Source organism: Dermochelys coriacea, chromosome 2 (genome assembly GCF_009764565.3).
Source record: "Dermochelys coriacea isolate rDerCor1 chromosome 2, rDerCor1.pri.v4, whole genome shotgun sequence".
NCBI lineage: Eukaryota > Metazoa > Chordata > Testudines > Dermochelyidae > Dermochelys > Dermochelys coriacea.
Genome location: NC_050069.1, coordinates 147859730 through 147872057, shown reverse-complemented (window position 1 = coordinate 147872057; position 12328 = coordinate 147859730). Strand labels below are relative to the sequence as shown.

Genomic DNA, 12328 nt, shown 5'->3' with positions numbered 1-12328 from the left:
CCTAATGGAGTGGTGGAGCTTCAGTCGAGTTTAGTATTGAGGATATGACAGTGTAGCCAAATATGGCATTGGATGCAGAGTTATGGGTGACTGCACAATGTTCAGCAAATATATGAGCAAATGTCCAAGTCACTGCTCTGCATATTTCTGTGACCAGAATATTCTTGACGAAGGCTATGAAAGTGGAGAGAGATCTCGTGGAGTGAGTTTGAAGAACAAGAATGAAGGTGATGAGCAAGGTAGCAATAGGTAATGCAATCTGATATCCACCTAGAGAGTCTTTGTTTAGAGACTGAGGATCCCTTAGATATGTCTGCAATGGGAAGAAATAGTCTAGGAGATTTCCTGAAGGTCTTAGTTCTATCCAAATAGAAAGCTAGGGCTCTCCTGACACCCAGTGTCGACTCCTTTTTGTTCCAGTGCAGTTTCAGGAAAAAAAAAAAAAGCTGGGAGGTGGATAAACTGGTTTATATGGACATCTGAAATCAGTAGGAACTTGGGGTGCGGTTATAATGTAACCTTATATTTGAAAAAGATTGTAAATAGGGGTATGCCACTAGAGCCCCTCTCTCTCCCCTGCTCTCCAAACAGACATAATGGTCACTAGGAATGCAGATTTCATAGAGAGGTGTACAAGAACATCTGTGGCCATAGGTTCAAAGTGAGGCTGCATAAAGCACCTAAGCACAAGTCTGAGATGCTATGCTGCAGTGGGACATCTGATTTGTGAGAAGAGGTTACTCATACCCTTCAGAATTCTTCTTATTGTAGGATAGGCGAACACAAAATAACCATCTATCTGATGATGAAAGACGGTGATGGCTGCAAGATGCACTTTTATGGAGTTTAGAGATAATTCTGACATTTTTAGTTGTAGGCTGTGATGTAGCACAAGTGTAATAGAGAGAATATAGGAATAATGTGCCTCAAGTCACACCACAGTTGGAATCTCTTCTTCTTTTGAATATATGTGTGACTAGTAGTTTCCTGCTATGTAACAGCACAATCTTTATATCCTCAGAGCAGGTCATTTCCAAGATTTAAAACCATTGAGGAGCCATGCCTTGGGTCAGAGAACCTGTATACTGCATGGATCTGGCCAGCAAACTGAAAGAGGAGATGCCGAATAGGCTGGAGAGGATTGGCGGACAAATGTTTGTCTTGCCCAGATGACAGCTACAAGTATAACTCAAGTGCTCTTTCTTCTCATCTTAAACAGGACCTTGGATATCAGAGGAACTGGCGGAAAGTCACAGAAGAGATTTGTGTTCCAGTGTAGGAGAAAGGCATCTCTGAGAGAGTGATGACCCAGGCTGGCCCTGGTGCAGAATTGGAAGCACTCCTTTTTCTTGGCTGTGGTGAATAAATCTATCTTTGGGACTCCCCAACATAGAAATATGCTGTGGAGAATGGAGGGTCTATTTCCCATTCGTGAGCCTCATAAAAATTCCCTTGGAGAGCATCCACTGTAGTGTTCTGTATGCCTGGGAGGTAAGCTGCTGAGATGTTGATGTGGTAGTGAATGCACCAATTCCAGAGAGTTTCACTGTCTTGCCACACAGGGAAGGTGATCTTGCTCCTCCCTTGCAGTTTATGTGAAACCTATCTATTTCTACATGCTTGCCCCTGATGAGTGGCAAGAAACATGAGCAGGCATTAGCAAGCTGACATTTAGTGTGAATTTGAGAGGGGAACATTTGCCTTAAATAGTGTGGGTGTCCATGTGGGCTTCCCATCCAAATAGGGATGCATCTGTTGTCAGTATTAATGTTGGGGGTGGTTGAGTGAAGGGAACCCCTGCACAGATACTCTGAGGGTCTTTCCACCAGTCAAGGGAGTTTTTCCACAGCTGAGGGCATCAACAGAAGTTTGTTTCAGCTGTGTTTGCTTGGTACATATACCGTTCTGAGCCATCCTTGAAGGCAGCTCATGTGAAGTCTTGCATGATTATTACAAAGGTGCCTGCTGACATATGTCCCAGTAGATGAAGACAGTTTCTGGCAGAGGTCTTATGACTGGCCTGGATCTTTGAGATTGAGTTGGCTAAGGTGTTGAATCTTTGTGATGGAAGGCAGGTTTTGGCCGCTATCACTTCTACGTAGGCTCCTATGAATTCCAGATGTTGTACTGGCACTACTGTGGGCTTGTGGACATTTACCTATAGTCCCAGCTGAAGGAATAAGTCCATGGTCTTTTTTGTAGCCCTCAAAGCATCGATGGAATGTGCTTAGAGCAAGCAATCATCTAGATATAGGAATATCATAATTGCTTTTGTGCGAAGGTGTGCCGCTACCACAGAAAAGACCTTTGAGAACACTCTTGGTGCAGATGATAGACCAACGGGAGCATCTTGTATTGAAAGTGGTCCTGCACCAGATCGAATTGTAGAAACCTTCTATGGGATGGATGGATCGCAATATGCATAAGCATCTTGTATGTCGAGGGCCAAGAACCAGTCCCTTGGTCCAGAGATAGGATTATTGATGCAAGAGTAACCATCTTGAAGTTTGTATCTTTACAGGTCTCGAGTGATCTTAGATCCAGAATGGGTCTCCAATCACCGTTCTTTTTCGGTATCAGGAAGAACTTGACGTAGAAGTCCTTCCCTCTGTGCGAGTGGGAACTGGTTCTATAGACTGGTGTTATACATGGCTAGAAAGGGTTAAACATCCTGCAAAATAAATGACCCTCAAAAGACATGTTATGAGATAATGTTTGAGTTATTGTGTATTTAGCAGGGTGGATAAAAATAAATTATTTTTTTTTAAAAAGGGATTTTTTTAAATTTAAATCTGATTTTTGAGGAAAAAAACCTAACATACATTATAGTTCAAAGATATCTCATCATTGAATAGGGATTTTAATTCTACAGTATGAGACAATATATTCATGTAATGTTTAAGAAAAGTTTTGTAAATGAGTTCCAATAGTTCATGGATTAGGGACCCAATCTTATGGAGTTTCAGAGGCTTCTGAAAACATTATTTAGGTTAATCTTTCTATCTACCCAATGGGACTCAGTGCTCACTCTAGAGGATACCATCAGAGATGCTCAGTTTTGCAGTTCTCAAACTGTGGATTTGTGTCTCCAGAGATAACATGCTTGTTAACAGCAAAATTGTTTTAAAATAAATAAATATATATAGAGAGGAGAGAAATAACAACCTTATTGTCCCTCTGCAAATTTGTGTACACAGACTTAATCCCTTACCTCTCTCTGAAAGTGGAAAGTTTCAAAAAGTTCAATGAATAGAAGATTGTTGGGGGCGGAACAGATCTGGACAAGAAGTCTGAAGATAAATGTGAGAAGGGAGTAGGCACTAGAAACAAAAGTGAAATTGTTTGAGCAGCATATTCCAGAAGTCTTGAGGTCTTTCTGAGTGTAGCCTTCATTGATCTGAGATCTACCATACCATTCTCTAACTAGAAGGGAAAACCTATAACAGCAACAGGCTGTAAAAAAGACCCAGTTTGGGAATATTTTAATGAAGTTCCTCTACCTATGGGTAAAAACAGGCATGCGTGCAAATGCTAAAGCGCTGAAAACAGATGCAAGGCCTAGTTGCCCAAATGAAACAACATGAGAACTGTTCCCTCTCAGGAGGAAGCTGAGTTGGAAAGGAACATGTCTGAACATGCAGGATCTTCAGGTTGGTAAACTTTTTTATTTCATACTTCTTTCTTAAGGATTGCCTGTCTTCCTTCTAGACTATTCTTGAATTCTTATGTTTGAGCAAAAAATATAGTTGTTACTCTATGGTACTATCATTTTAGATGCAGTTGGGATTAAAAAAAAAAAAAAAGCTGAAATAGGCAGAGTTTCCTTTTACAATTTCACCTTTAAAGCAGTACTGAGTGTCAGCGAATACAAGAGCAATACTAAATGAGCAGTATGGTAATAATAATTAAATAACTACATTAACTTATTTTGTTTAGGAGAATCCATCCTCAACATACAGGATTCTGAAGACTATCCACCTTCAAGATCTCCATCATTTTATATAGTTTCAGAGTTATCTGCCAATGACAGTGTTTCAGTCACATCATGTATGTCACATAGCCACAGTATACCACCTGTAGCAAAAAGAATAAAAAATCTCCATCATCCAGAAACAACCATAGATAAATTTGTGATAAGAACCAGCAGATTACAAAAAGAGGTAACTGGGTAGTAATTTCAGGTTTCAAAATTCTGAACATAATTATTCATTACCTAGTAGCAGTTGTTTGCACACAGAGCTAGCAGAACCCGATGACCTCCTATGGTCACTGGGACCTCTTCCCCAGAGGAGCATACAAGTTAAAAAAATTATTTAACAAAAACTAATTAAAAGCCATCTCCAATCATACCAAATTACAAGAGCTTTTGACCACCCCCAATCAGGTTTCAGACCAATACAACACTGGAACAATATCCGTTGTACTAGCTAATGCCTTTGTTCACTGACACGAAGAGGACAGGAGTTATATAACTAACTCTTTTTGCAGATTTCAGAACCATTAACCACAGTATACCACTATCCTGCCTTGAAGTAGTAGCAGGTACTAATAGGAAAGCACTGAGCTACAAAAGATTCTTACTTTGGGGTTGCATGTGTAGTAGAAAGAGAGCCTGAAGCATGGGCCTGGTGTAAGGCCTGAACCAAAGTCAACAGAAGTTATGCTATGAGCAACAGTCAGGCTCTGTCAAAAGCAGATACTTGTCTGCAAAACACAGTCCGGTACATAAACTCAGCACCAGTATTGCTAGCATTCCTAAAACACACTTTCCTTCCTGCCCCCCCCCGCCCCCCCGCTGCTGGTGATGGCTCATCTTAATTGATCACTCTCCTTACAGTGTGTATGATAAAACCCATTGTTCCATGTTCTCTGTGTGTGTATATAAATCTCCCCACTGTATTTTCCACCAAATGCATCTGATGAAGTGAGCTGTAGCTCACGAAAGCTTATGCTCAAATAAATTTGTTAGTCTCTAAGGTGCCACAAGTACTCCTTTTCTTAAAACACACTTGTGTCACATGGCCAGAAAGGGTTAAGCATCCTGCAGGAAAATTACCCAAATTCAATCTTTAGAGACATGTTAGAAAAGTATGTAAATGGTAATTAAGACCATTCCATGTTAGATAGGCTAGAAATGCAAATCTGTATTGTTAGGGAATTAGAAGTGATAATTGTATGCGTTTACTTATATCTTGTTAGATGTTGCCCATGTAAACAGACAGCTGCTGTCTGTCATTACAGCTATTGATTCAGAGATCAAAAGGGAATATTAACATTTAGATGAATCTTGGGTGAAATAATATCATTGTCTATGTGTCTCTTTAAAGTCTCTGATAAACTGGCTAATGGATAAATTGCCTTATGTTAATCCATGTAGCTAATTACCAGTGATGCTTAGGAAACAGGGTCTACTTCAAAGCCTCCATGATTGTCTACGGACGCCGAACTATCAAGAGGAAGCCTGGAACTGTATAAAAATGTCTTGGGTCCTGATCTTTTTATCACAGATCTGATTGATGCTTTATGCAGGGGAAGCTTGAGTCGTAAAACTGAGATCTCCAGTCCCACCTGGATCACCCTGAATATGAATACTGGACTATAACCTAGTGACTAATTCTGAAAGAACTCTTTGCAACTACAAAGCTCACAGTCTCTACTATGACAGGTTTCAGAGTAGCAGCCATGTTAGTCTGTATTCGCAAAAAGAAAAGGAGTACTTGTGGCACCTTAGAGACTAACAAATTTATTTGAGCGATGAAGTGAGCTATAGCTCACGAAAGCTTATGCTCTAATAAATTTGTTAGTCTCTAAGGTGCCACAAGTACTCCTTTTCTTTTAGTCTCTACTATGAATCTGATCTTTTAACCAATACACTTTTTTTTAAAATGTTAGTTTAGTTAATAAGAATGGGCTGTAAGCATGTATTTGGATATGATCAGAAATATTCATTAACCTGGTAGGTAATGTGTCCAATCCTTTGGGATTGGTAGAACTTTATTATATGATGAATAAGATTTTCAGTAATCATCATCATATTTGACTTGGTGTCTGGGTGGAGGCCTGAGACTGTGTTGCTTTAAGGCAGGGGTACGAAACCTCTGACCCATGGGCCACATCCGGACCCGTTTGATTTCATCCAGCCCACAACAAGTCTCCACACCGCGGGCCAGAAGCCCTGAGCCTCAAGCACCGGCTCGCCCCGCTGTGGGGGGGAAGCTAGGGGTGCCAGGCCAGTCGATCGTCTGTCTCTGTGGCCCCTGCTAGGCGCAGGGGAGATCAGGGAAGCTCTGAATCCATGTGCGCCTAACCCCACCTGTGGGCGCCGCCCCCACAGCTCCCATTGGCCAGTGCCTGCAGGTATGCTGTGGGCAGCACGCACCACACAGAGCCGCGTGACCACATGATCATGGCTGCTTCCGGGAGCGGCACGCGGCCAGGGGAGCCTCCTTTAGCCCCACTGCACTGCTGACTGGGAGCAGCCCCTGAGGTAAGCAGTGCCCGGCCAGAGCTCCCACCCCTTACCCCCTCCTGCACCCCAACTCCCAGCCACAGCCCTGACTCCCCTCCCACACACCAACCTCCTCCCAGAGCCTGTACCCCAACCCCCTGCCCCAGTCCTGAGTCCACTCCCACACTCCAAAACCCCCTTGACCCCAGCCTGGTGTCTCCTTCCGCACACTGAACCCCTCATTTCTGACCCCACCCCACAGCCTAGAGGAAACCCTGAGCCTCTGCCTTCCCCACCCACCCCACGGGGCTCTGTGTGGCCCGCAACTGATTTTTTCATGGGTCAGTGGGCCCAGGATCGAAAAAAGGTTCCCCACCCGTGCTTTAAGGGAACTGTGCTGTTGGCTTCTTGGTTACCAGTAAGGTACTATAGAAGCTGTTTTGTGCTGGCTTAGTAAAATCTAAGTATTGGAATATCCACTGGCTTTGGGGATTGTCTGCCCCATTCTTTGCAGTTTACCCTAATTGAGTAATTTCAGTGCGGCTCCCTTGGACCCCAGTCACAACACTGAATACGTAAACACATTGCAGCAGGCCAACACAAGAACACCACCACCTAACATATGATAAAATGGTTTGATAAAAGTGATGAATTCTGATATTTTGTCTGAAACATCAGGAGAAAAGCACAAGGTGAGGTAACAAACATGTCATGAAACACATAAGGTGATAAGTAAGTTGTTTATCCCAGATTGTCTCAGTCTATAAGTGTTGGGATACTTCACTTTAACCCTTGATATGCCCTAGGGTGCAGTGGAAAGTCCCACCAGTGACTCAACTGGTCCATTGTCATGAGCATACATGTTAGTGCACCTGTAACCTTGAGCCGGAGCACCGTGCTTTGTTGGCAATAAAACTGGTCGGGTGCATTCGCTAATAAACCAAGTCTTGTGGTCTTATTGGACAGAAAGAACCTCCACACACAGCCGAACATCTGACCACAGCATGCAAAGCAGTGATGGGCAATTGCTCCTCTTCTGCCAGAGCACTCACTTCTGGATGCCCATTCATCCACTATTACACATTTTATTTGACAACACTATGGAGCCACTTAGAAGAATCACAACACATGGTCTACAATGTCAACAACATGCAGGTAATGAACAGTGTGTTACTCACTTTTGATGATAATAATGCTATCCTTCAGTTACCTCAATGTCTGACAGAGATAAGCAAGCGAACAAAAACTGAAGGTAGGAAGACCTAGCTGCCAGCATCATATCTATGAGGGAGTCTACACTCAGTAGTGAAGTCAGCCCATAAACTGGGGCTTTTTCTGAACAACCCGTTAATTCTGGCCACTCACATCCACAACTTCCATTCACCTGCAATTAGCAAGAAGATGGTGCACCTACTGTTGTATGATGACCTCATGACAGTGATACAGCCTTCTTGAATTCCAAACTGTATTACTGCAATAGACTGTAAATGTCTGACTTTAAAGAAAACTCTATCCAGTCCAAAACTCAGCAGCCCATCTCAGGAGCAGCACCTGCAGCCAGCAGTACATTAAGGCTAAGTCTCATGAAAGCAGGTCTCATGAATCCAAGACCAAGGAACCACATTCTAAAAGTGAGAATGATCACAAGACCTCTCCACCTTCAGAACAAAATATAAGACTAATTACGTTAGCCTAGCCATCCCATAACAGCAGCAACTGGGAAAAAAATAGAAGGAAGATCATATTCCCCATATGTACATTGAAAAAAGTTTGTTTTTTTGCTAGCAACTCCTAGGGAAAATAGGGGGAAATGCAGTCCATTTGTTGGACCTTGTCTTACATTAGAGGTCTCTGGGAAGTGTACTTAGAGGAACATTACAGTAGAATCATACAAGATTAGGGTTGAAACCAACCCTCTGCTCAAAGCAGGACCAACCCCAACTACATCATCCCAGACAGGGTTTTGTCAAGCCGGGCCTTAAAAACCTGTAAGGAAGGAGGTTCCACCACCTCCCAACGTAACTCATTCCAGTGTTTCACCACCCTCCTAGTGAAATAGCTTTTCCTAATTTCCAACCTAGACCTCCCCCACTGCAATTTGAGACCATTACTCCTCATTCTGTCATCTGCTACCACTGAGAACAGTCTAGATCCATCCTCTTTGGAACTGCCTTTCAGGTAGTTGAAAGCAGCTATCAAATCAGTTCCCTCAGCCTCTCCTCATAAGTCATGTGTTCCAGTCCCCCAGTCATTTTTGTTGCCTTCCGCTGGACGCTTTCCAATTTTTTCACATCCTTCTTGTAGTGTGGGTCCCAAAATTGGACACAGTACTCCAGATGAGGCCTCACCAATGTCGAATAGAGGGGAATGATCACGTCCCTCGATCTGCTGGCAATGCCCCATTTTATACATCCCAAAATGCCATTGGCCTTCTTGGCAACAAGGGCACACTGTTGACTCATATCCAGCTTCTCATCCACTGTAACCCCTAGGTCCTTTTCTGCAGAACTGCTGCCTACCCATTCGGTCCCTAGTCTGTAGCAGTGCATGGGATTCTTCTGTCCTGCACTTCTCCTTGTTGAACCTCATTAGATTTCTTTTTGCCCAATCCTCTAATTTGTCTAGGTCCCTCTGTATCCTATCCCTACCCTCCAGCGTATCTACCTCTCCTCCCACTTTAGTGTCATCTGCAAACTTGCTGAAGGTGCAATCCATGCCATCCTCCAGATCATTAATGAAGATATTGAACAAAAACGGTCCCAGGACCGACCCTTGAGGCACTCCGCTTGATACCGGCTGCCAAGTAGACATGGAGCCATTGATCACCACCCATTGAGCCTGACAATAGTCCACCTTAAAGATCTTAATATTTTGAGCTTTACCTCCATCACCAGTCTTTCATTTTTTATGACCTTCGGACACTAACCTAATTACTTACGTGCAACATATTATTTCTCTCCCTTTATGTTTTTACTATACAATATAACTCTTCCATAGAAAGCTTAAAAATAAGGCCCAACACGAAATAAAATAAACTCACCCCACACATCCATGGGTTCCAAGACCAGAAGGAACCACTGTAATCATCTAGTCTAACCTCCTGTATAACATAGGCAACGGAATGTCGATAAAATTCCTAGAGCATATATCTTTATTTAAAAGTTGTCAGTGAAGGAGAATCAACACTAACCATTGTAACAATTCGCCTCACTGTTAAAAATATACACCTTATTTCCAGTCTGAAGTTGTCTAGCTTCAACTTCAGCCATTGGATTTTGTTACACCCGTCTCTACCAGATCAAAAAGCCCCAGTTGCAAAGCAGTACTCCTGAGAAATTTTGCACAAAAAAATTAAAAATTAAGTACACCATATTTTAAAATTCTGCAAATTTTATTTGTCAATAAATAAATGTGGCTTCAGCATGGCAGTGGGGAGCATAGGCCACTGGCTGCATTTAGGTGGGAGATCACCTGAAGCCCCAATGTACAGAGACTTGGCAGTGAGGTTGCACCTGACCCTGACACAGGTCTGGGCCTGCCCCAGTAGTGGCTGGGCTGGCTCAGGCCAGCAGGATCCAAGTGCGGAGGGGCTTAATGTGGGGGGATCCAGGTGTGGGGTGAGAGGTTTCTGCGTGGGGCAGTCTGGGTGCAGGCAGCTCAGTGGGAGATCTGGATGTACAGGGGCTTGTTGGGGGGTTCTGTGTGCAGGAGCAATAAGACGCTGCATGGGATCCAGGTGAAGGTGGTTAGGGCTCAGCTGGGGGGGGCGGAGGTGGCAGGTGGCTGGATGTGGGGAGATGGGGCCCAGTAGGGGGTCCACGTGCTGGGGGAGTAGGTCTTGATGGGATGGGGGTCCTGTGCAGCTGCTTGGGGATCAGTGGGGTGGGGGTCTGGGCTCATTGGAGGGGTCCAAGCATGGGGGGGGTAGAGCTTGTCAGGGTAAGGGTTCGATGGGCCTGTTTAAAGAAGGAGCCCCAGCTGTTGCCTAGGAGACGCCGCATGCTGGGCTGCCGCTTCCCTGTGCGATTCCCCTATCCCCTTTCCTTCTCCATTTCCCTCCCCCTGCCCTATTCCATCCCTCCCCATCCCTTCCCTTTGTTCCCTCACCCCCCTTCCTTTTACCCCATCTTACCTAGCCCTACCACCCACACTCAGGATTGCATTGAAAACAGGAAGGCTCCCAGCATACAGATGGGGAGCACCACTGGCACTAGGACCTAAGAGGCGGCATTCAGCTGCAGAGTCAGCGGCAGCCTCTTTCAGCTTGGCAGTTCTGCGCTTGCAGAAATGAGGGGGGGCAGTGGCATGTAACCCCATGCCTCGCCTCTGCTGGGGGAGCAACCCCCCCAAAAAACCATGGTTGTTCCCTGCCCGCACCCCTCAAGCACGGGTTCCCTTTGCTTCTCTTTTGTTTTCTGCAGGGAAGCACAGGAATTTGGGAGAGGAGGTGGTACATTTTCTGCAGGCATGCAGAATCCCCCTAGGAGTAAAAGCAGGGAGCTAGGCCCAGTCCCATGGGTCAGGATCTCCTGCTGTGTGGTAAGGATGAGTCAGTCTCCCTCTGCAATACAACCCCCACGCCCCAACCTCTGCCCCACCCCCCCAAACCTGCTCCTCCCACCCACTACCTCACACACATACACTCCCTCATATAGATAAAATTCCCAGATAATAAAACAAATATTTAAAAATGAATTTTAGTGGCCTCCACTAATACCTCACTACTTACTAGATTAGAAACAAAATGTTTCTCCCATCAGGAAGAGGGACTGCCTTATGCAATAAGGACTTCTGAAGATTCCTGACTTTGAAATACCCAGTTTTATAATTGCGTTCCTAAACTTTTGCGTTTGCCTTTGCTTATATTACACGGTGAAATAATACTTTGTGCCCACCGATAAGATTTTGCAATATAGCAAGATTACAGCTAATTCATCTTAGAAAAAAACCTCACTTTTCCCCCACGTTGACTACAATTTTTTATCAGGGGAAAAAATGCTGGCAGGAGCTGTGAAGCGAGCTCAGGGGCGTAGAAATTGCTCTAGGAGACCAAATCACCGATCCCCTATAGCTTTCCCAGGAACATTTCTCTCCCGGCGCCAGTGCGCAAGGCCCGGCGGCGGAGAAGGGCCTTGCCCGGCGCAGGCTGCTGCTCGCACAGACACGGGGAGGCGGCTTCGCTGGTGCCTGCGCGGACCAACCACCCCTGCCCCTGAGCTCGCGCCGCGCACGGGGCCGCGTGCCGCGTGCCGGCCAATCCGGGTTCCCACGCCGTCGGCGGGGGTGGTTCTGCCCCTAGATCCCGCAACGGGCAGGCTCTAAAGACAGGCAGATCCCTGAGCCGAAGGCCCGTCCCCGGGGATCTCTGTCACACCAAGACCCGCGTGAGCCCTACCTGAGCCCGGCTGCGCCTCCGCCATGCCGACCCCGCGCACGCGCCTAACGAAACACCCTCCCACCCCGGCCGAGAGAACTCGCGGCACCGCGTAGGCCACACCCACAACCCGGGCTGGAGGCAGGGCCAAGAGCGCGCGGCCGGCGCCGCTCTGGGACGGGAGCGCGCTGCCCTGGAGCCAGTTGCAAGGTAGGACCCTGCTGCGTGCAGGAATGTGCTACCTGTAGCAGTTATTGGTACCTAATGGATTGTAAGAAACTGCTATGGTGAAAAAACGGTTATCTGATAGCAGTGTGTCCCCTGCACTCGTGGCAGGACAAAGTTATCTAGACCATTCCTGACACCTGTTTGTCCAACCCGCTCTTAAAAATCTCCACTGATGGAGATTCCCTTCCCTAGGCAATTTTTTCCAGTGCTTAACTATCCTGACAGGAAGTTTTTCTTAAACCTTCCGTGCTGCAATTTAAGCCCATTGCTTCTTGTCC

The 12328-nt window shown here is 45.4% G+C and overlaps 1 protein-coding gene across 5 annotated transcripts in view; it reads right to left on the bottom strand.

The window, feature by feature from the left end:
* Positions 1–11935, bottom strand: part of NFX1 (nuclear transcription factor, X-box binding 1) — a 226272-nt gene extending 214337 nt beyond the window's left edge. For all 5 annotated transcript variants that reach the window (XM_043508487.1, XM_043508490.1, XM_038392949.2 and 2 more), the window contains exon 1: positions 11844–11935. In XM_043508487.1, the coding sequence (XP_043364422.1) occupies positions 11844–11868 (25 nt within the window). In that variant the 5' untranslated portion in view covers positions 11869–11935. The remainder of the gene's footprint in view (positions 1–11843) is intronic.
* Positions 11936–12328: the final 393 nt, after the last annotated feature.